Raw genomic sequence first — 22,959 nt, 5'->3', positions numbered from 1 at the left:
CAAATGAGTAGACGAATTTCGCTCTAAAATCCGTGACCTATTATCTCAGATCTGATTGGTTCGTCCATAAATTATATTTTCACCTGGGTATATATGCAAAACGATATTCTAATTGGAAATTATTCAAGTTGAAACAGTGGTCTTGGTTTGTTATAGACGACCAAAATTATGACAGTAACTCAACGAGAAAAAAGTACTCAGACTGTGGACTGAAATACTTCGAAGAGATTAAACAAAGTGATCAGTTAAGCAATTTTAGGTTTACGATATGATTGTTCCTATTCATTCTTTATGTTTAGAATCTCTGAATCCATGGTGAGCTGAGGGATGCAAAGATAAAGCAGTACTTTAGTCAGAAACTTCAGAACTATTTTTTAGAAAATGTCATACAAACGACAGGAGAAAATTCATGAGTCCAGAATTGAAAAATCGCTAGAGGATGATTATCTTTTCCTCAGGATTTGCAGCTGTTGGTGATTGTATGCAAGAGATTTTAGGATTCTTTTAATTAGTGCTTCCTGCTGCATAATATTTCATATCCTTGTGAAGTACGGATAACTCCCAGGAATTAACAATGGACTATTATTATATATATCTTTATTCATCTTCATTTTGACCTATGAATTATAAATATACGATTTACTGCCATTAAATTATATTCAGTTTATTGATTACTATATCCCATGTTCATAGCCATATTTGGCTTGATCTTGTACAAATGTTATTATCTATTTTATGGTGTGGTGCGGTCCGTCTGTCTGGTATATAAACCGAGTATGCTTGAAATAAATGATTCGCATAGCAGAAGCTGTAATTGGTGTTCTGGACTCAACTGGAAGGGCTAGGCGGACAAGGGACCATTAAGGGCGCTAGACTGCTCATACCGGTCGAAGTCATTGGTTAGCACAGTGCTAAGATTGGAAAAGTCGTATTTCGATTGGTGGATAATTCACGTAATAAAAAGCCGGATAAAATCACAACGAATTGGACATGGCCTTCTTATTTTATAAAGTCATAACAAATTGGCGAACGGACCATTTTTTTTATAAAGTCACAACAAATTTAAACCTATATCGCGAGTTATCCATTGTACCGTAGTGTTGAATTGAGAACATACGTATGGGCGGATAGACATATCAATGGAGTCTCCCGAACGTAACTAAATAGATAGAGATTCTAAAGAACTTTAGATTTTAACACAAACAAAAGTAGTCATTTCTACACAGCATGCTAATAATTAAGGCAAAAGCATAAACAGATTCAAATTTTACAATAGTTTATTATTTTCTGCATTCAAATGGACTGTTCACCTCTCACATAACATGAATAAATCAAACATAAGATTTTTCTCTCCAAAAATATCAGTTAGATTAGACCAATACCGAAATTATGTAGTTAATAATTGCCTCTATGAAAACACCAGTGCCTGAATGGCTTTTGTTGCATTTTCACACTTCACTAACACCGAATACTGACTACTTGAAAAGATAAAAATGTACTTGAGATAGTCAGTAGTTACCAGTTTACTTTCACCACATACCTGAAGTAAGTAAGAATTGTGATTCGATCTTACTGCAAAAGACTTTAAATTCTCGGCTTTTTTAGGAATTTTTCGTTACAACTTGTTTTCAATGTAGCATCACAGCTCTGTTGAACAACAGTCTCGTATGTATTTTGACTGATAATTCATATGAAAAGGCCAAACATATTGTCTTTATGCACTGCTATCTAGGAGAGAACCACTGTTCATACAGTCTATAGCTGGTATCGAGTTGTATAAAAAAGTCATATTTCTTGAATATATTCTTGCTTATGCTTTAATGAGACGCACGAGCAAAGGAACTGTTTGGAGATAATATCTAACGCAAAGTACATGTTTTTGTCACTTCTCCAATGCTCGTACTCATTATTTTTATGATACTGCACAAGTCAGGTGATAAATACATTTCAATAGCCGCCCCAAGTGTGTTGAATCTGTTGGGATGACCCTGTAATTTTCTCGCAAGCGACATGACAAGCTCATGAGTCATCAAGGAGCATTTCAACCAATCAGCGATTAATTAGAAGTTATGTTGCTAAAATAACGAAAATGGAAAAGTCACATGTGGAGATCCTGATTGGCTGGTTAATACACTGCTACTCTGTTTAGCAGTATTCTAGAACTTTCAGTAAAACTCAAGGACTCTTAAATTACTATAAAATCCCTATATTTTCTGTACATAAATGAACCCTGTAGTAAAGTGCTTCCCACACACTTTGTGCCTTTTCTCTGGTCTTCAAGTCACTGTATAGTTCTAGCTCGGGAGTGACGGAACTAGCTTAGGGAAGCGAATATAGCGTTCTAACAGGCAAGACATATCAGAATCAAAAACTTCTCTTGGTGAGACTTATTTTCTACCAAACGACTAACCATATACAAGACTCTTAAAGGTTTCTGTCTGAACAATTTATCAATACAGGCCCCAACATTACTCCTTACAAAAGCAAGTAAAGTATATTCGAATGTCCCTTGATGAAATTCTCATACTTTCTGAAAACAAGCAGATTGGAGATTTCACCCTTCATATTATCATTTGGCCTTTTGTCTAGCCAGTATGGCTTACCTTCTCATCCTATGTTCCAAGTACATTGCGAGTCCTATTCGAATGTCAGTTTTATCAGACATGTTAGGAATCAGTAGAATTACGTCTATCAAACAAGCTAAATGTTTGTCGCAATTCAACTAAGATACGAGAGCTTATGGTACCATATAAAATCCAACGTTGATTACTGAAGCCAAGGTGATGGAGGTAATCACCCAAACCAGCCAAAATTTGGTTGATAACATATGATAGTTAAACCACACACAGTGTTATCACCGACAGTCTAAGTAGTTACACAGTATAATGACACATGAATGGTAAATAACTATCACCGTTCTGTTCGTATTACTCAAGCAGTCCCGCAGTACAGTATTGTTTGATCACGGAGATATCATGAACGTCAAATGGATTTTGATTCGAACAAAGAATTCTGAACTATATTAATATGGCAAACCCTTTAACAACTTCACCAACTAGGCATTTTAAGAGATGCACAATAACTTTTCGACTTAGAAAAACCTCCCTCATATTTCACATTACAAAATACATTTTGGGTACCTGTGTTCTCAAGACAACAATATCAACTAAACAATCCGACAATCATCACTTAGATACCAATAATTTAACGAGACCAAACATGAAGCCAAATGTTTGATGTTCAAGGCCTTTGTGGCGATACATAGCAATGAAATGGTAGGATTTTAAGTTATTATATATATATATATATATATATATATATATATATAAACTGTGAGGCAATAATCATTGTTTGACAATCCTGCAGAAGCTTCAGGTAAACTATTTGATCAGTCTCAGATATAACCTAGAAATAACAAATATACACATTCACAATCTGGTAACATACGAATCGCAGTGAGTTTGGGACATATACAGTATTTATAATTAGGTGAACAACTGCTGACTCGTTCGTTACAACCAACATTGGAGCAGATAGTTGGTAGTAATACTGACTTTACGTTAGAATTTCAATCTTCACAGTACTGAAAAAGAAAATCAAAATTACATTTAGATAGGATGTTTTAATGAACCCTGTAGCTCTGTGTCGGATTACTAGAGACATCTTGAGTAAAACAAAAATGTAGCATTTCTAAATGTTATTAACCAGGAAATCTTAGAAGAGTTTGGACGGTACCGAAAGTTACATTTCACTATCATGATGTAAACCCATTTTGACCATAAACCATATCTATCTGCTCTTCTATTAACATCATATTTCCTAAATTCCTCGTCATTTTGTAGAGAACAATTTCAGTGATTTGGGTCTGCCTTGGCGATAGACTGAAACATATTTACGAAAAATGTCTAGAACCACTACAACTGACAGAATCACAAGCACCCGAGACCGGCAAAAGGATTGTGGAAGCTAATGATACATTTTGAACATCTAAGGCATACGTTATTACTTTTTTAATTACCACAGTTGAAAGGTATAGTTATTTACTAAAAAACATTTTTCACAGATCGTACAAACCGTTTGACAGAAAAATAGTCTTACAGAAGAAAGGTATGAATACAACGAATATCGATATTTAAATCAACACTTTAAAACGAATAGATAGTAAGAAATAGCCATACATTATTAATACATATGTTGAAATCATTCTTACCAGTTTGAAGATAAAATTTAAGTAATCAATCGAGTTCTGTTCAAATAGATAGAGGAAACACGGAATAGAAATGAGTCAAAATGGCTACCAAACATATTGGTCGGGTGTAAAATTAATATATCTATGATCATAATAGTAAGATTCAATAAATTCCATCTTATTATCTGGTTCTGGAGTAAAAAATGCAATTTTATCCTTGTATGCTTGTTCCATAATAGCGCAAGAGACTTCTTTTGTAATTGTTGGCAATCGAGCAATTGATGGATACATACTACCTTGACGTATATCATCGTCTGTAACTAATTCAGATAGTTTCTGAAATCATAAAAGCAGAAAATGATGAAAAATTAGAGTACGTGTCACATATATGGCGTTTATAATTACTGTAAAGATGGTACACGTAATTTATGAAATTGTTGCATAGGCTATGAAAATTTATACTAGTTAACCACATGAGTGTCTGTACACAGGTACTTAAATCTTTGAAAGTAATAGTGATCACACACAAAAATCATACATCATAAGTAATAATAAGCTTGTGATAGACTGGGCTGGTTGAACTAAGAGCTCGTTATCACAAGAATATAAAACTGAAAAGTAAAAGAATCTAAAGAACTACATAAAATTCATTTTCCAGTGAGATAGACGACTAATTTATCAATAAATTTCGATAACCAGTGGTTAAATTCATTCAAATGAACTGAATTTGCTTGGTAATATCCACCAACTTTTCTTTAGAGAAATTAGACTGAATAAACTGCATTGATAACCAAAAAAGAGTACTTTACACAAAATACCAATTTTCATGCAAAACGTGATCATTAATAAAATTCGCTTGCATTTATAGTTAGAAGAAAAAAAATAAACATCAAGGTATAGAAATTATATGATTTATAGCGGAAAAGTATAAAAACACCCATTGAGATATATAATGAGAGGGAGTGTACATGGTTCATAGAAGTGGTCTCTTTTACGCAATCCCAGTTTCGAAACTGTATAATTCTCCTCTATTTGTGTTGTCTAGTTTCACTAGTAACCACCTTCTCAAGTATTCCAGTGTGTCACCCTTTTATCATAGATAAATTATTTTTTATTCTATTTTCGATTCTATTTTATTTTTCAATTTATCTTACCATATTTTGTAATTCATTTTCCATAATTATTAATATTTAATTGGTTTTTCTAGTACGCTTGATTGAAAATCTTTTTTGAAATAAACTTAATCACTAAGTATGAGGTATTAGTCGCACTTCAAGTATGACGACTCAAGATACTATCCGGTTTCACAAACTGACGTGGGCAGATTGGGGTTTAAACCAAGGACTTAGTGCCCAAAATTTAAATGCCTTGACAACTAAGCCACCTCTCTACATACTTCCTTAAAATTCTATTTGTATTTGCTTAATAAAAATGACATGTGTTTTAGCCATATGGTAATTTTTCTTTCTTTACTAAGTTCGATAAATTATGCTTATTAAGAAACGAATTGCAGATTATTTCTTTAAAATAGCATGTTTTGTTACCATATAACTTTTGATGAAAAGAGATTTCTTCACCGAATCCCTGACTGACTCTTGAATGACTGAGTAAATATAACGCGTAGGAATGTATTGTATAGTAAGGAGTCTTAACGAAAACGAAATAACACTTGTTACAATATACAAAATTTATAAATGATTGATTATAGATCAAACTATCTTATAAATAGTACGAGATTATATGCCAAAGAATGAAGTTGAATATGATATTGCATTTAGAGCAAAAGTATCAAACGAACACTAGACATACTTAGTTCTCAGCTAATATGACTATTGAGAGCTCAGAAACATGTAAATGAAATCATAGATCGATCTACAGGTAATCTTACTGTTAGGGACCATCGACGAGCAAATTATTGGGATTAAGTAAGGCCATTCACTTATTGATACAAAAATCCAGTGAATGGGTTTGGGTAAATCCACTATCAAGTGAGTATGCCTCTTACCAAACTTATCGATCGGGTTCCAATTAACTACTGGGATATTGGGTACCGGTTTTGTGAACGTTCGCCCCATGTGTTAGGAACGAGACCGATTTTAGCGCCAACACCACCACGCGTCATTATTTTGGTGGTGTAAAATAACTACAACCATTAGCTGCTATTGCCATTGACGTATGTGGTTGGAGAACTTTCCTAATGGCAAAGTGATATAACAGATTATTCAAATTATTTTCCTCTCACTCAGGTATACTACGACAATGAGACTAGTCACGTTATAATAAATCCAAGATTCCAGACCCAGAATAGAGAACCAGATTAACACTACATAATACTTTAATTCACGCAATTACAAGCGGTCACACTCAGTGGGTTCGGAGTAAAAATAAATCAGAGAGGGAAGGAAATCATATATTTAATAGTCAGTAGGCTGTGACTGTTTGTCCACGCTCAATGACCAATCACGTTTTACTCTCATTCCCACACATCGCAAAGTTTTATTTTTGAATATACCACAGTGTATCTTAGTTGTAATGAAAGAGTCGCGGTACTAATATTGATTTGGATTTTCTGACTTGTGTGAATGGCATATCCGTGCTGTATATGACACTAATACGTAACAATGAAGAGGTGAAATGTTTCTGGAGTTTATAAGTCCTGGGTTGGTAGCCTTCGCAAATGACTACTAAGATCCAGAAACATCGGTGTCAGACGTGGTAAGTGCGATGAGACTGTTTAGAAACATTTTAGATATAGCAGAGTAGTATTAAGCTAATATATTTTGGCCAAGATGCTTTTATAGCCTTTGGGCAACTAAGAATTTTGAAAGTACCGATCATTACATTTTATTTGAGAACATTTGTGAAAACGAACGCCTATATTAAGCTGAAATCATAATAAATTCAATATGTTTATTAATTTGTTTTGTTTGTTTCTTTACAAAAAAGACTAGGTTAGAAAGAAAAAACATCAAACAATAGTCTCGTTTACCTTTGCCGCAGTCAATAACAATTTATTGGTCAGCGGACGAATCGCAGCCAACGATAATGCATTAACCAAACTTGGAAAAACATAGCAGTTATTTCCTTGACTCGGTTTTAATATACGATTATCTGGTGTTCGAACAGGTTCTGAAGGAGAACCACTGACAAATATACATCGCCACTACACATATACACAAAGCAAAGGAAATGGATGAAAATAGTTGATAAAAGTCTCTAATGAATTTCGTATTATTCCGTGTACAAATTAGAATAAAACTATAAACAACAAAGCGAGATAACCAATATCAAGATGAAAATGTGCAGCGGTGTTTTAATGGTTAAGCTGTTCCAATTTCGGACACTAAGTCGCAGGTTCGAACCCTGTTCCACCTACTTCGGTTTAGGGAATAGGATAGTATCATCAGCTCTTACACTTAAAGTGTGGATCAAAGACAAGTAGACGAATCTAATCACCATATCATGGGGATAAACATAAAAAAAATTAATACAATCCTAATGTTTTGATAGAAATTTAGGAAGAGCAAACGTATTGTTAGTTATATCATCTAAAGGCTATGTAGGAATATCAAAAGTGATGTGTGTCTGACCAAAATGTTAGACAATACTAATTCGAATCTCAAAGAAACAAAATGTGCACGAAAGACCCCAAATCCACCTTACGAAACAGCAAAGTAACAGTCGGCTATTACTAGCATAGGATAACGTGGATAAATTGTTAGTTTAGATCGATTCAAAGATTTTCAAGATAATCTACTGCCACTCTAAACGTTTATGTAGTCTTGTTTCAGAAGGTGGTATTACAAAAAGATATACCAGATAATTCTCTGTTGCAGTAAGTTATTACTTATCATAAACACTAAGTGTGAACAGCAGAATACTGAAAAAAACAGCATTTACAAATTAATCTCAGTAAACAATCATAATAAAATACTTCTGTAGCCTTATAAGCCATCTGGGAAGTGCATTCTCCTAGATTTGATTGATTGCTCAGGACAAATATGATAGGAGTCTTATGGATTGTCGACAGTTCACGAAGAATATCACGCGTGAATGCACCGCTTTGTGCAGAAGCACCTGTAAAGAAATGAGAAACTTTATCATGAAAGTTGAATAGAAGTTACTTTAAAACAGTCGAAAAAAGAAGATAAATATACATACGCGATCTTTTCTTCAAGTTAGAAAGTCACCTTATGTTAAATTCACTGAAATAACACACTCGAGGTTAGTTATAGCCAAAAGACTGTTTTGGCTTCTCAGAGATTTTATACATGAAGATTAACAAATAACGATTAGCTTAAGGTAGAACTTAAATTCAGGGTGATAAATACGACAAAAACAACCAATTCTCAAAGCAGTCAAACGCAAACATGATCCATTAAAAATGGCTGTCCAAACCAAGTACGCGATAATTAGCAAATAATAAATTCTAACTACTGATAAGTAGTAAAATTATAAAACACGAATTTCATATTTTATTGACTACTCAGAAGCATGTAATAAAACTACAGTGGATAAAAAAAGATAGCTGGGATAGTTTGTGTTCCATAGAATATCCTTATAATACACACATGAAAGAGATGTATACTCTTTAATGACACTAAGTGAGATAAGAGTCCTTGGTTCAATGATTTTATTTATGCAGGGATAGTAGGGTGAGGGTGGGAACTAAAATGAAGACTCATATTGCAGGATTCCAAGCAATCAAATATAGACTGAGTTATTAGTTAAAACTTGCAACAAATTCGTTGGAGCACCGAAACATTAACTTATGTGCAACTAATCACTCAGAAGAGGTTTGCTAAAGCATGACCATTTAAATCTTAGTGAAGATATAGGTTTGGACTAATGTTTGAAATATTTTCCCTGAATTTTAACTAAGCTGTATGATTAGGCAAAGTATGTTTTTAAAGTATTAGTCTAAAATGAAAAATAATAAATGGAAATCATTGGGTTCCAACAAGAAAAGGATTATAATCGTAATTTACCAGAAGAAACAGGAAAATGTGTAGGTACTTTTATGATGAACTGACATTAGTTGGAGAATCGTTGCAAACAAGAAGGGATTTAAAAACAAAGATGAAAAAAATACTTGAAATTAAAATAATAAGAAAGCACTTGGTTGAAACGGAAAACAAAATTATAAATCTAGAGTTACGTACCAATCAAAACAGAAGGTCGAATGAATCGAATAGCTTCCAAAAGTGAATCTATTTGAGGATAATCAGAACGAGCGAATTCTGATTTTGCTGCACTAAGTTCACGACTCTGTAATAAAACGAAATAACCATGATAGTCGGACAGAAAGTTGTCGGTTCAGTAATAAGTGAAATCCATAATATATGTATTTTCAAGTTATAGTGTAGTACATTAACAACTCTGTAGGATGATATAAGAGAAAATTGACAAATTCAAAAACACAGGAGTGAGAATAATAGTGTTATTGACAGTAAAAAGTTGAGAATATGAAATGAACGAATGAAATCGAGAGTTAAGTACGATCAAAAAGTACACAAACTTAAAGTTGAGAGGAAAGATAAAGAGCCAATCCGACCGGACGATTGCAACTGATTTCAATACACACCAACTGAAATCTCCAACGATTACCACCTATAGCCTTCTCCATAGCCCAATCGCGAAGTGTGAGCTTACGAATACAACAGTTAGTGTCTCCATAGATTGATTTGTTACTACAGCTTTCCTTTAACTGACCCCTATGCTAGCTGCTGCTGCAAGTCAGGGAACGTGGAAGCTAAGACATGTGTTAAACATCCACATTCACCTCAATCGATAAAAGTTCATAGCCTTGTCATCCAATATAACGTTAATACCTATTATCATATGCAAAACCTCAAAAACATCGAATGAATATTTCCCCTGTACACGGAGCAACTCCGCCTGTAGCCCCTCCGAATGTCTTTGCCAGTCCCAAGCCCGGGACAAATCAAGAGCGGCAAAGCAGCAGGACCAAACAACATCCTAGCAGAAACACTGAGAGCAGATGTGGCAGTAACTGTAAAGATACTCCACATTCTCTTCAGTAAGATTTGGGATGAAGAACAAGTACCAACAGACTGGAAAGAAAGACTTCCGATCAAAGTACCAAAGAAAGGCGATCTCAGCAAGTGTGATAACTATAGGGACATCAGTCTTCTCTCAATACCAAGAAAAGTCTTCAACAGGGTATCGTTAAACAGAATGGGAGACTCCGTCGACGCCCAACTTTGAGACCAACAAGCTGGATTCCGTAAGAATCGATCGTGTACAGACCAAATCGCAACACTACGGATCATTGTGGAACAATCAATTGAATGGAATTCATCACTCTACATCAACTTCATTGACTAAGAGGAAACATTTGATACTGTGGACAGGAAAACACTGGAAGTTTCTTCGATATTACGGCGTGCCTGAGAAGATAGTCAATATCATACCGAGTTCCTATGATGGATTAAACTAGCAAGATGGTGCATGGAGAACAACTCACTGACTCGTTTGAGGTAAAGACCGGTGTCAGACAAGGTTGCTTACTCTCACCCTTTCTCTTTCTCCTGGTGATCGACTGCATTATGAAGACGTCAACATCTGAAGGGAAGCACGAGATACAATGAACGGCTAGGATGTAGCTGGACAATTCACACTACGCAGATGATCTGGCTCTTCTATCACACACGCAACAACAAATGCAGGAGAAGACGACCAGTGTAGCAGCAGTAGGTCTCAATATAGACAAAGGGAAAAGCAAGATTCTCCGATACAACACAACATGCATCAATCGAATAACGCTTGACGGAGAAGCTTTGGAGGATATAAAAACCTCTACATATCTGGGAAGCATCGTTGATGAACACGGTGGATCTGATGTAGATGTGAAGGCGCGGATCGGCAAAGCAAGAGCAGCATATTTACAATTGAAGAACATCTGGAACTCAAAACAATTGTCAACCAACACCAAGACCAGAATTTTCAATACGAATGTCAAGACAGTTCTACTGTATGGGGCGGAGACGTGGAGAACTACGAAAGCCATCATCTAGAAGATACAAGTGTTTATTAACAGTTGTCTACGTAAAATACTTCGGATACGTTGGTCAGACACTATCAGCAACAAGCTACTGTGGGAGAGAACAAATCAGACTTCAGTGGAGGAAGAAATCAGGAAAAAGGGTTGGAAGTGGATATGACACACATTGAGGAAAGCAGCCAACTGCGTCACAGGACAAGCTCTCACATGGAATCCTCAAGGTCGAAGGGAAAGAGGAAGACTAAAGAACACATTACGCCGAGAAATGGAGACAGACATGAGAAGAATGCACAAAAGTTAAATAGAACTAGAACGGAAGGCCCGGAACAGAGTGAGTTGGAGAATGCTGGTCGGCGACCTATGCTCCTCCATTGGGGGTAACAGGTGTAAGTGAGTAAGTAAGCAATGCTTCGAGGATATCTGATCGAATGTCAGGAACCGACTGTTTCTATCTACATAGGCCAAATTTCACAGCTATAAAATAATGAACTGTTGAGAATCTCCGTACAATAAGAAATCAACGAATATGGACAGTATAGATTCTTAATTACAAATATATGCGTGAACTGAGAGGAGTTGCAAAAATTTTAACCACCATTATTTAATAAATCGATAAAAATAACACTATTTGATTAAACTGCAAATAAAAATAAACCACTTGTTGGCGACACTTTCAAAGTTTTTTCCTGATTATATTATTTCAAAAAATATTTTTATCAAAAATTATTAGAAAAACCTCTATAACGTTAAATGCTAACGATTATACCGTTGGTTAAGCAAACAGTCGAATATTTCACAAGCATAGTTCCATTTACTAACTTGAATACGCTAACAACGGTGATTTGGGCAGAATAAAATTCATTTGTTTTATATCATTAGGTTATCATTGTTGCTTTGATGAAATTGTTATTTTTGCACTCATTTCGATTTAAATATTTAATGTTGCGTACAAACATGTTTTTTTTGTATACGAAAAAACCCTACATAATAAGTACAGGGTTTAGAGAAACATTGAAGTCATTAATACTGTAATACAATATTATATCTTAAAAAGAACGGGTTCCTGCATTATGATGGACCCCATGTCATCAAGACCTTATTATAGAAGCAGAAGTACTGTCTAGTCTGATTATTTGTCAATTTGTTCTGAACTTATTGGACCAATGGCCTATTTTGACAATGGCTCATTGACCAATGAACAATGACCAAAACTTTAGCACCTATAGGTCCTCAAGCTTCGCTCAACCAAGCATTCAATCAAGTGAAATTAGCAGCCAGATAAGATTTCTATTGTGTAGCCATTCAGTCATCCCATACAACAAAATGGAGTAATTTCCTGATCGCATACCAGTATTAATAACAAAGTACATAAGTGCACCATAACTGGAAGTGAAACCAAGTAACAGGTTGATAACTAACGAACGACAACTTAAGGAAGGTAAAACGTATAACAATAGTTTATGCGCCAAACGAATAATTACAATTATGGGAATGCAAGGACACAATAATCTAAATGTCTAATAATTATACAGTAAAAATACAAACAATAATTCTTAATAGGATAGTTCCACAATTTACAGCTCTCTAGATATTTATTCCGTTATGGCACAATTAGATAAAACTATCAATAACCTTGCACGTCAATAATATCATAAAGGTTTATTTTTTATTTTAACAGTCACTGAAATCATGACTTGGAAAAACCCTTTAAACATATCCAAGTGTGAACCAATTTGTACGATTAGGTAAACATTGTAAACATATACTAATAGTTTCCAGGTTATTGTAAACACAACATACTGGCTATGAAAAATTTGAAATGAATTGGAAAATACGATATTCAAATATTTTTTTGGTATTAGTTCATAGTAAGGCGTAAAACTTAACCTTGGACTGATTTGTTAAAATTTTGGATACCTTACCAATATTTTCAATTACACATTTCTGCATTTCGTAATAAAATATTTAAAATTAATAGCACTAATCGTTATGTAAAAAAACTTGGCCAATGCATGGGCAAGTGCTCCACAGCATAGAAGTTTAGAGGCACAATTGATGGTACAATCAATCCCCATTGATATAGAGAACAAACAGTGTAGGATGAAGTGAATCTATTTCAATACCCCTATTCTATAAGCATCTTCCAACTCAAGTTATTTTTAAATTAACTACAGTAACAAATTCATTATTTAATTTACCTACATTTCCACCCCGATTTTATCATAGTTATTCTTGACCTCACTGTTATATTAAAAAATAGTTGCCTCTGGCACCCAATCTATTCACAATTTTCATCACGAACTGGCCTAGACTAAACAACCACTGAAAACCGGAAAGCATTGAACACCTATGAACTATTTGTGACTGTTTGTAACATTGGATTTAATAATTTTATATCACACTTACCAGGAGACTGACATATTGTGTGTTCAAACAGGCGTGAGGTCGTCCTGTGTGCGTCTTAGAGTTTCCTACTTCGTACAAATCTTCCAAATTACGTCAGTTCGTAGTAAAAATTACTTTCGAATTACTATATGCAAACTATATTTGCGGTATTCCATCTTATGGATAAAATTGGTTTCTATATAGATTTTGGGAAGACGAAATGAAGTAAACGTCATCCACTTGACAATGTTTGTTATCTTTGCTTCACAAATATCAGTTACCAGGATAGAAATGTCTGATTCGACTTCTTTTGTTAGTATTTCTTATTTTATCAAGTGGGATTTAATTAAAAGAATGGAACTGGTTCATAATTCCACTTGGTATTAAAATGAAACAGATAAACGGATTGGAAAACAAGTTTTTTATTACTAAGAACAAGTGGGGGACCAAAATCATGGAGCACTGAATAGCTACTTCATCTTAATTCGGTACTCCTCATGAGTATGCTTCTAGAAGTTTCAGGTTTTGTGACGGAAAAAACGCCTTCAAGAGATTGAGTTAGAATCTAAAGGTCTACATTTTTAAATTCGTTCTTTTTGCGATACTGGTTGACGACATTGGTGATAAATGTATGAGCCTCAACAGAGTTAAGCACCATCAATCACAGCTCAGTAAAAACTCGGGGTTTGCATCTTGAAGCTAATGGTCATTAATAGGCGTACAATTATTAGTGTGATGAAGAACTATAGTCGAACTTGGTAAAAAAAATTTCAAAAACCACATATAAAAATACCTATTTATATTGACTTATTTCTCTCTTTATCTAGACTTAATGATGTGTTCAGGAATGTTAGTATAGATACAGATGTGTAGGTGAAATCGCAATAATTAGAGTAATTACGTCAAAGCAGACTATTATTTTCACTGCTCAAAAATACCTAAAACAAGATGGCACGTTAATTAATGATAAGTACGGTGAAATAAGTATTTACATACTGTAACAATTAAACCTTTAGAATCCATTATAAAAATACGTGATTTAGCTTCATCTTCAGAGAAACCCTCCTCCATAATTGCTTGTACTAACAAACGTGCTATACCGATAGAAGCCTAGATAAATAAATAAACAAAAAAAAAATTAGTTAATGAGATTGTTAATCCCAATTGAGTAAAGTGATCGAAGTGTGTTATACACAGTTGATGACCACCTAACCAAGGACTAATTAGAAAAAAGCTACAGGTGTCCAATTAGAGCATTGCATTAGTACACATAGGTCGGTGACGAGTAGTCTGAATCATGTAAGACGATGTTTTTTGTCGAGGTCTATGAGATAACAGTTATGGTTGAGGGATTACAATTATGACTCGGTGTTGTACTGGCACGATTGGAACAAAACATGACATTGTTCTGTGCTCTTTGTATTTCACACAACGAATACTGTACAGACCGATGCGTAATTCAGGAAACTAATCTTTTTCGTTTCATCTTTACTTAAGATATTTGATGTTAGGAAATAACTATCGTGTAAAAGAAGCTTGAATTCAAATATGATTGTTTAACACTTATTCAATGGAATTAAATCTTCATACAAATGCATACAAAACACAACTGAAGACTGTCAACTTTTAGTCCAGTTAAACTTGGCCCTTACCAATTAAATGTTCTTACGTAGCGAATTCTCTTAACCCTTCTCTTGATTTTCAGCGTGTCATTAGAAGCTTCATATTATACAGTGGTTTCAACTGGTGTAATGAGCAAAGCTAACCCGAGTGCAAGCTAAAAGCAATAATGGATATTATTTCCCTATATTTACAAGATTTTGTTATGACCATGTAATTATTAAGTGGATTAACATTAATTAATATCTGGTTTTTATTACAAAACCACGAATTGAACATATTTAAATGAATGAAATAAAAACATAACTTACTCCCCCGCCACCATAAAAGAGATAATTGTTCTCAGATATTTTCTTTTGTGTCACTCTGGACGCAGTTATCAGACCTGATACAATAACCACAGCAGAACCTGATATGATGAATAGAAATGGAATGAATACGTTTAAAAAAGCAATTTTTAAGTCCATTCCACACGTAAATATCTGTCAGTTAAAAATGTTCATAATATGGTTCTAATCAAATCATCAGATTTTTATCTTTAATAAAGCAGTAGAAGGCATCTGCTACTGTGAGTTCCTGACCAAAATATAAAAAGTAAAATGCTTTGGGTAAATGATACTTAGCTATTAGGTAAGTCATTTAACGTTCAAATTTTAAACTGCTTAGTTACGGTGAAATCATTTATCGTACTAAAAAACTTAAATAACAAAATCTTTATGACGAAAATTGAGTAGTGGGAATCAATTTCATACGATTCATGAGGAATACTTAGTATAAACGAAATTACAATTTTAAATATATCCTCACAAAAATTTTAATAGTACGCACAGCTGCAAAAAGTTCATTTGATTTTATTTTTTATCCAATGAATAAATTATAAGTATATAAGAGTGAATATACATATCACAGTCGGACACTGAGCGCTGAACGGTTGAAAACCAGTGTCAAATACTTGTGTTTATCCCTGTCACGTTTATTAATCTCGACTAACAAATAAACACGAAACCAAACCCAGTGCATTTGGGTCTTACAGTGAGTATGATGCTAGTCCACCAGAGTTAAGTAGAGGATCAGAAGGTGATTTGTTGTTGGGAAGCTGCTCAAGTACTATCGAAGGTATACAAGGAGTAAGTTGATAGTCCTTTTATTACATACCTGAAAGCAGGTAAAAGCTGTTCTAAGCTCTTCTTAAATATGCTTACTCTTTATACCCAATGTCAAGTAGTTTGTTATATAAAATAACACACTGTTGTGCTACGAATAATTGATTTAAGTAACTAACTTTTAATTACCAAATCACGGTTTCTAAACCTGTCTCACTTACTGAGAATTTGGTATCATTAGTTGAGTCACTAGCCCTTAGAGAATACTTGTGGTTTAAGACCTGCTCGAAATTAGTGAGTTGAGGCAACAAGTTCTAGACTGATCCAGTGAATTACGTAGTACAAGAAGACTATTTTCGAGATGTGGAATCCTCAAATAAAACTTGAGCGGAAAATTAATGTTGAATTAAGATGCACATATGTTAAACCAATTTATTCAGTGTGAAGTCACTTCGAGGACCTTCAGTGAACTTTTCACTGTGTGTTCATTAACAGTTACTCAATTCCCTAACTATAATCACTGTAATCGATACGTAACTAATTATCTCAAATGTACATTTAATTCTACTAGTTTCGATCAACAAAGCTTCTATACGACTACTAAACTTCTTACTCTAGTTAGCGCGGTAAAGAAGAGGATAGCATCATTCTTGTTCACCGCATTGAGGTTAGAGCTGTGAAATACTGGCTTAGCGTACGAACATATCAGACTACGATCACAAAACTTAATTTCCAATACCTATCATGAACCTTTCACAGTTTCGTTAAATCAATGATTTCAATAATGGATAAAAATAAAACGAGCACTTTATTAACCTTGTATGTCATCGTTGAATGTTATGTGATTCGGACGATATCGCTCTAAAAGTTGAAAAGCATTTGAATTCTTAAAGTCTGCAAAATGCAGACAGACATTTGGTCCATAACTAGGTGTGATATAGTTGTTAAATGTAACAATATTACAACATACTGGGCAGACAATGACTCCACAACTTCATCCATGAAAGAAATATACTCTTCTCCAGAGGCCCGTTTCCGTCGAAGACCAACATAAAACTCATCCTGACAAAAATGGAAACCTTAATAATTAATAATAATTATTATTATTATAATATAATTATATATATATATATTCTACAAGGTAGAAAGCTCACAATATAAATTAGGAAATGTTAATGGCAAACGTGTAGCATGAAGCTTAACTTTGTATACGATAGTTTTGCATCGATCATAATTTGGCTTGAGTATAAGGACCATTGAATAAAAAAGCATGGTCATAATGATAACAGTAATGTAACTAAGAAAGCAAATCACTGAACTACGAGTCACTTTTATTTTATGAGTGGATATTATGCCTTAATGAATAAAGCGGAGTTTGAACCGGTAATCTGTTGGATGAAAGTTAAAAGTCCAAGGCAATGAGTAGCATTTATTTCTGAGCAACAACTTGATTTAAAGTGACCATGGAACCCAGGTTTTTGTAGACGTTTTTCTCCATGATATCTACACCTGAAGCAACGAGAATTATTTTCGCATGACATTGATTAGTTTGAATAAAAATTCGTGAAATCTACGAGAAAAAGACAGAACCAGTAAAACAGAAGATTTCCTTTTAAATAAATTATAGTTGTTATTTTAACTAAAATGTACTGGGCCTAATTAGCTGCACGCTTCTCGAATTCGCAATTAAATCGAGACAAACGCATCTTGGGAAAAATCGTACAGAGTTAAAGCAAGCAGCTTGAAATTAGAGGCTGTAATTTTCTGGGTTATTTTCTACAATAAAAGATTTATCGCTGACCACATTTTAGTGGACGCAGGTAGACCCGAAGTCAGAAACTATTAGCCTACACCTTTGAATCCTTAGTGTTTGTGATTATCGCAACAAGGTTCCAGTTAATAATAATCACTGGTCCATAAAGCCAGAATACCGAGAACATCCTCACACACAAATCTAATGGTTACAAGTGAAAAAAATTTCGCTTCAATTCGCATTCTCACAAATTATATTCACAACTATTCGATGACAAAGATTCTTAATTTACATTGCGTCATTTGTCTATTCCCTTTTATTCCCATTTTGTGTATTCTATTTTTTAAATCATCAGGCGCCTTGCCTATAGAGCAAATCTGGTCGAAAGTTGAATGCTGCCACCCATTGCGAAATGACCTTTCTGAAACCACGTGTGCCACTCAAACTTTCCTCCTTTAATGTTCGCAAATTAGTGATGATCGGATAACAGAAAGGTTTGGCTGTCTTTAGAAAGCCTTGACATCAACGTTTATTATCTCTTAGAGACCTGTATTCAAGGCTCTTGTGAAGTAATACACATTTGCTCTTAGTCTGCACATTTGAAAAGCTTGTTTTATGTGCGTTTATCCGGGAACCCTGTAGCATCCCCATCCAGTTTTGCTGGCCTTGGTGCAACACTAAGCGATAGAGCTGAGGCAACAATCGACTGGACCACCACTAACAGTCGATTATATGCTGCTAGATTAGAAAGTTTCGTCAAAGTGAGGAAAATCAGCGGGGAATGCAATGAAAGATGAGTTCTACCACTGGTTATATGATCTCAAGAAAGCGTGTTCCATAGATATTGTAATGCTAGCCAGAGACTTGAATGCACAGGTCGAGAATACAGGTACAGAGGAAAGTCACTTGGGTGGCCAATGGGGACTTGTTGGTGACAGGTCAGATAACGATGACCGTCTCTCGCAGCTTTGTGCAGACAACAACCCGTTTCTGGCTATCAATAACTAACGGTATTCATCGCCAGTGTGAGACCCGGCTTCTCTCTACATTCAAAGTTTGAGGTCAGATTGATCACATCGCGACTAGCTACCTCTAGGACTGTCGTGCACAAAACGCCCGCTTCTTTTGGAGTACTTGTCTCGGCTCTGATCACGTCCTCGTTTGAGATAATTGTGTCGTACGCTTTAACGTCTAACAAACTTCTCGTCTTAAACTGATTAATACGGTCAATTTGGTGATAGCTTCCGTCACATACAAACATCAAACCGAGTTAGGTCTAAGGTTAGCGTCAAACCCAACGAAAGGTACAGATGAGTGCTGGCTCTAACTGCATGACGCTATGAAAGTGACTGAAAAAGTCTCTAATGGCTTCGAGAAACGTCCCGCATTGTGTTTTTACAAATTTTTTAAAACCCCTTGAGACACGTCAGTCTACTTTGGTCAATCTTGAGTTTGACGACAAACGTAGGATTTTACGTTGAAAAACTGTGTAGAATTTGCGTAAAGACCGAGAAGCTTTGTAGCTAGAGCATGCTAACGATTTGGTGACGACAACTGCATCTGATAACTGCCGGAAGCTGTTCCAACAAATCCGAGCCGCAGACAGCGAGGAGTCTGATGTATCTGAAGAAATCTATGATGCCAATGGGACGCCAATTACTAATATCCACCGACGTCTAGGACGGTAGACAGTTCTTCGAAAATCAGTTATGCCGGTCTGCTGCCTCGGTTACATCGACCAAACTGTTCTGTCCTCCCCGGTCAGCGTCGACTGATCCACTTAATAAGGCAGAACTCCGCAAGAAACTGCAGCTGCGGAAGCGCCACAAGTCACCAGGCACACACTAATTACCACTAGTCTTTTTTAAGAATGGTGGTGACCTGGTTATTAAACTGAGTTATTTGCAAAAGTTTGGGAATTAGAGTGTTTCAACATCCTGGAGTGAGTCCATAGTCATTCCTATCTCAAAGAAGGGTTTAAGCCACCCATGCAACTACTATCGGGGGATAAATCTGCTTCTGATTGCGTCCAAACTACTGGCCTTAATCATACTTCGCATATTGTTCACAAGCTGAGAAAGACTAACTCAAAAGGAGCAGGTTCGTTTTTATTGTAATAGAGTATACATTCGTCACATCTTTACCCCAATACTTATAACAGACCAACAACCATTGTGTTTCTCGATATTAGGGCTTCCTTAGATTTGTTGGACAGTGCTGTTCTCTGGGATTATCTGTTTAAGAAAGGTGTGTCTTTGCGATGGTATTCTGGCTGTAAAATGTTAGATTTACAACGCATCGGTGACGGTAGTTTGGCTTTATACTTTTGAAATCTGGTCTTTATGAATCGAAGCTGTTAAGTGTCTATCGGCATTCGATCGCCATTGTCTCCGAAGGACCAATGACATTCAGTGGGAAGGCCATATTAAAAATGAGGAGGTTCACAGTGAGGGATATGAAGATATCTGTATAGGAATGGTATCTGTCGGTTCACCAAGGTTTGTTGGTTGAGGTTCGACGGATAGTGAGACACAGTGGCTCCAGAAATTATCAGACATGGCTCAGAATAGAACCCAATGGCGGTCCTGCTGTAATTTTTTCATATAAGTGAGAGCAACTTCTTTAGCTGGAATAATCCTTTCCGGTTAAGGTTTTTTGATTGAATTGCTTCTTCCACTACTTTTTTACTCGCGCACATATTTAGTCGTCTATTTTTTTAATACTGTACTCACCTTCCTTTCTCCATTTCTTTACAATCTCGTTTCGTTACTGTGTGGCCCAGATATATTTTGGTGCCACCTTGTATCGGTATTTACATGTTTAAACGAATAATGATTATATTTTATTATGTTTACTTTTATTTTGGATTTACTAGCTATAAAAATTAGACTTGGGTTATCTTTTGGAACAGACTTTGGTAAAATGTACTCTTCACGCCGACTGACGGGAGACAATTTAGTCTGTTTTAGTGGTTTTAAAAAATCCAGACATGGTTTACTTACATGTACATAAATGAAAACATTTTCTCAGACCACTTTGTAATCCTTCAAACTTCAAAAAATAGGCATGAGTTATTAAAACGAACAGTAAGTAGGTCATATAAGAAAAATTAACATACTAGAAGAAATAGCTTAGCCTTTAAAAAAAAAATTAAACAGTGATATATACCTCCAGAAGCTTTTCGTTGTTCGTACCAACATCCAACATTACAGGTAGACAATGATTAGGTTGTAAGCCTCCTAAGGCAGTGTACAGAACAGCCTTGCTTAGAGGAATAGCCATTCCATTAGCGCCCATATCTCCGAAGCCCAATATGCGTTCGCCATCAGTCATGACTACTGTCTTTAATGAACCTGTCTCCAATTCAATATCTCGCATTTACCTTAATTGTATCAGCAGGCCAATTCTTTAGTAAAGTAAAAATATGCCCTTTATCCTGAATTGTAATATAAATACCTCTAAAAATATGGTAAATATGGCAACTTACCGAGGCCTTCGGAAGACAAAACCGAAATTCAAGCATGCTAAGCCTACAGTAGGTGTGTAAATAAGAGGCAAGCAATACTCTAAGTGTGTTCTGATAGTCTGCGAAATAATCTTATTAGATTACTATTACCCTATAAAACAGCTTTTCGTTAAGATCTTGGAGAGACATTAACATCATGTAACGGCTAAGATTATCATCAAGCTGATAAAGGTTTGAAATAACTCGTTGTCCCTCAACATCTTGATTTTGAGGATTCGGTGGCAACAGTCCATGGATCCCCAGAAGTTGGCGCTCATGGAGAGTATACGAGGAACCCTGAGGAGAAAATTAATATGGTGAAGTCTAACCTTATTTGTCCGTGGGTCGCGCAAAATTTCAATCCCTCGGGTTTTTAAGCGGGGCGCATTTCGAATTAATGATGGGATATAGCGGTAACTCATATCCAGAAAATTTCCTGAAAATGGCAAAGATAACTTCAAATTTCCTGAAACACATAATAACTCAAAACTTAGAAGTAGGACACCAGTGAAGGAGTGATTTGTATTTTTAACAAGTTGTCATCACAAGCTTGTGATTTTTTATTAAAATGTGCTTCAAAGGAGAACAATTGTTCTCAGTTATTATTAATCACACAAGCAAGCATTATAGAAATATTGAGGCAATTCCTAAAGGAAAATCGGCATGAATATAGGTGAACGTGTAAAATTATCACGTTAAGGCGAAAAAGGGGATACTCAGAGGACTGCCCCTCAATTAACTCTCTACAGAATGTTCCCTTTATTTCCCTTTTCTGGTTGCTTCAGTTTTCCCCCATCCCGGAATAAGTAACAAGACTTTCCAAGATTTCCCATGTAAGGGGAAATGCTTAAAAATGAACACCTTCACCTTCCTCAAACTGTCAGCCTTCCCCCCAAAATTAACACCATGCTCCCCTTTATTTCCCCAACTTTAGTTGCTCAGGGAGGCAAATTTACTTTGATAAGTTCACAAACAGTGTGAGGTTACCACGTAAAGCGCAAAATAACCTTAACACATCATAATTTCCCTTAGAGTTGAAGTCATTGAAAAGAAAAAGTCAAAACGCAAACCCTGGGGATTTCTAACGACCACCTCAACGACTACAACAACTATCCAGTGGCATCGCCCACTCATAAAGGTTGGGAGCACTTGAAGGTCACGTTGTCGTAAAACTATTGGTGCGTCACCTCGACAATCCATAAGGTTTTGCATAAGCGGTCAAATCAAGACAGCTACATGCAACAGTATTAAAAATCACTCCATGCAACATTACTAATGCGAGTTTGTATTTCTTATTGCAGGGCAACAAAGAGTAAATGCACTGGAAGAAGAGGAACAAGCTCTGTGTAATGTGAACCTGCAGAATAACGAGTAAAACTA

At 35.4% G+C, this 22,959-nt stretch overlaps 1 protein-coding gene across 2 annotated transcripts; it reads right to left on the bottom strand.

Annotated features, from left to right (window-relative positions):
- Positions 1-3,307: 3,307 nt before the first annotated feature.
- Smp_134440.1 (putative malic enzyme) lies at positions 3,308-22,697 on the bottom strand. Of its 2 annotated transcripts, XM_018800139.1 has the most exons (13): positions 22,672-22,697; positions 21,909-22,015; positions 21,691-21,876; positions 21,562-21,659; positions 21,457-21,532; positions 21,243-21,416; positions 17,292-17,383; positions 15,591-15,627; positions 14,595-14,708; positions 9,352-9,457; positions 8,124-8,266; positions 7,179-7,352; positions 3,975-4,525 (listed from the first exon to the last, which is right to left on the bottom strand). In XM_018800139.1, exons 2-13 carry the CDS (start codon positions 21,999-22,001, stop codon positions 4,295-4,297), a joined length of 1,524 nt encoding a protein of 507 aa, XP_018653983.1. In that variant the 5' UTR covers positions 22,002-22,015; positions 22,672-22,697; the 3' UTR covers positions 3,975-4,294. The 2 variants fall into 2 exon arrangements, with proteins under 2 accessions (XP_018653984.1, XP_018653983.1); XM_018800140.1 differs by lacking the exons at positions 21,909-22,015; positions 22,672-22,697 and adding an exon at positions 3,308-3,583 and having other exon boundaries at positions 4,211-4,525; positions 21,691-21,906.
- Between the last annotated feature and the right edge of the window lie 262 nt (positions 22,698-22,959).

The sequence above is a fragment of the Schistosoma mansoni genome, chromosome W, assembly GCF_000237925.1.
Source record: "Schistosoma mansoni strain Puerto Rico chromosome W, complete genome".
Lineage (NCBI taxonomy): Eukaryota > Metazoa > Platyhelminthes > Trematoda > Strigeidida > Schistosomatidae > Schistosoma > Schistosoma mansoni.
This window is presented reverse-complemented; position numbering and strand designations above follow the sequence as displayed.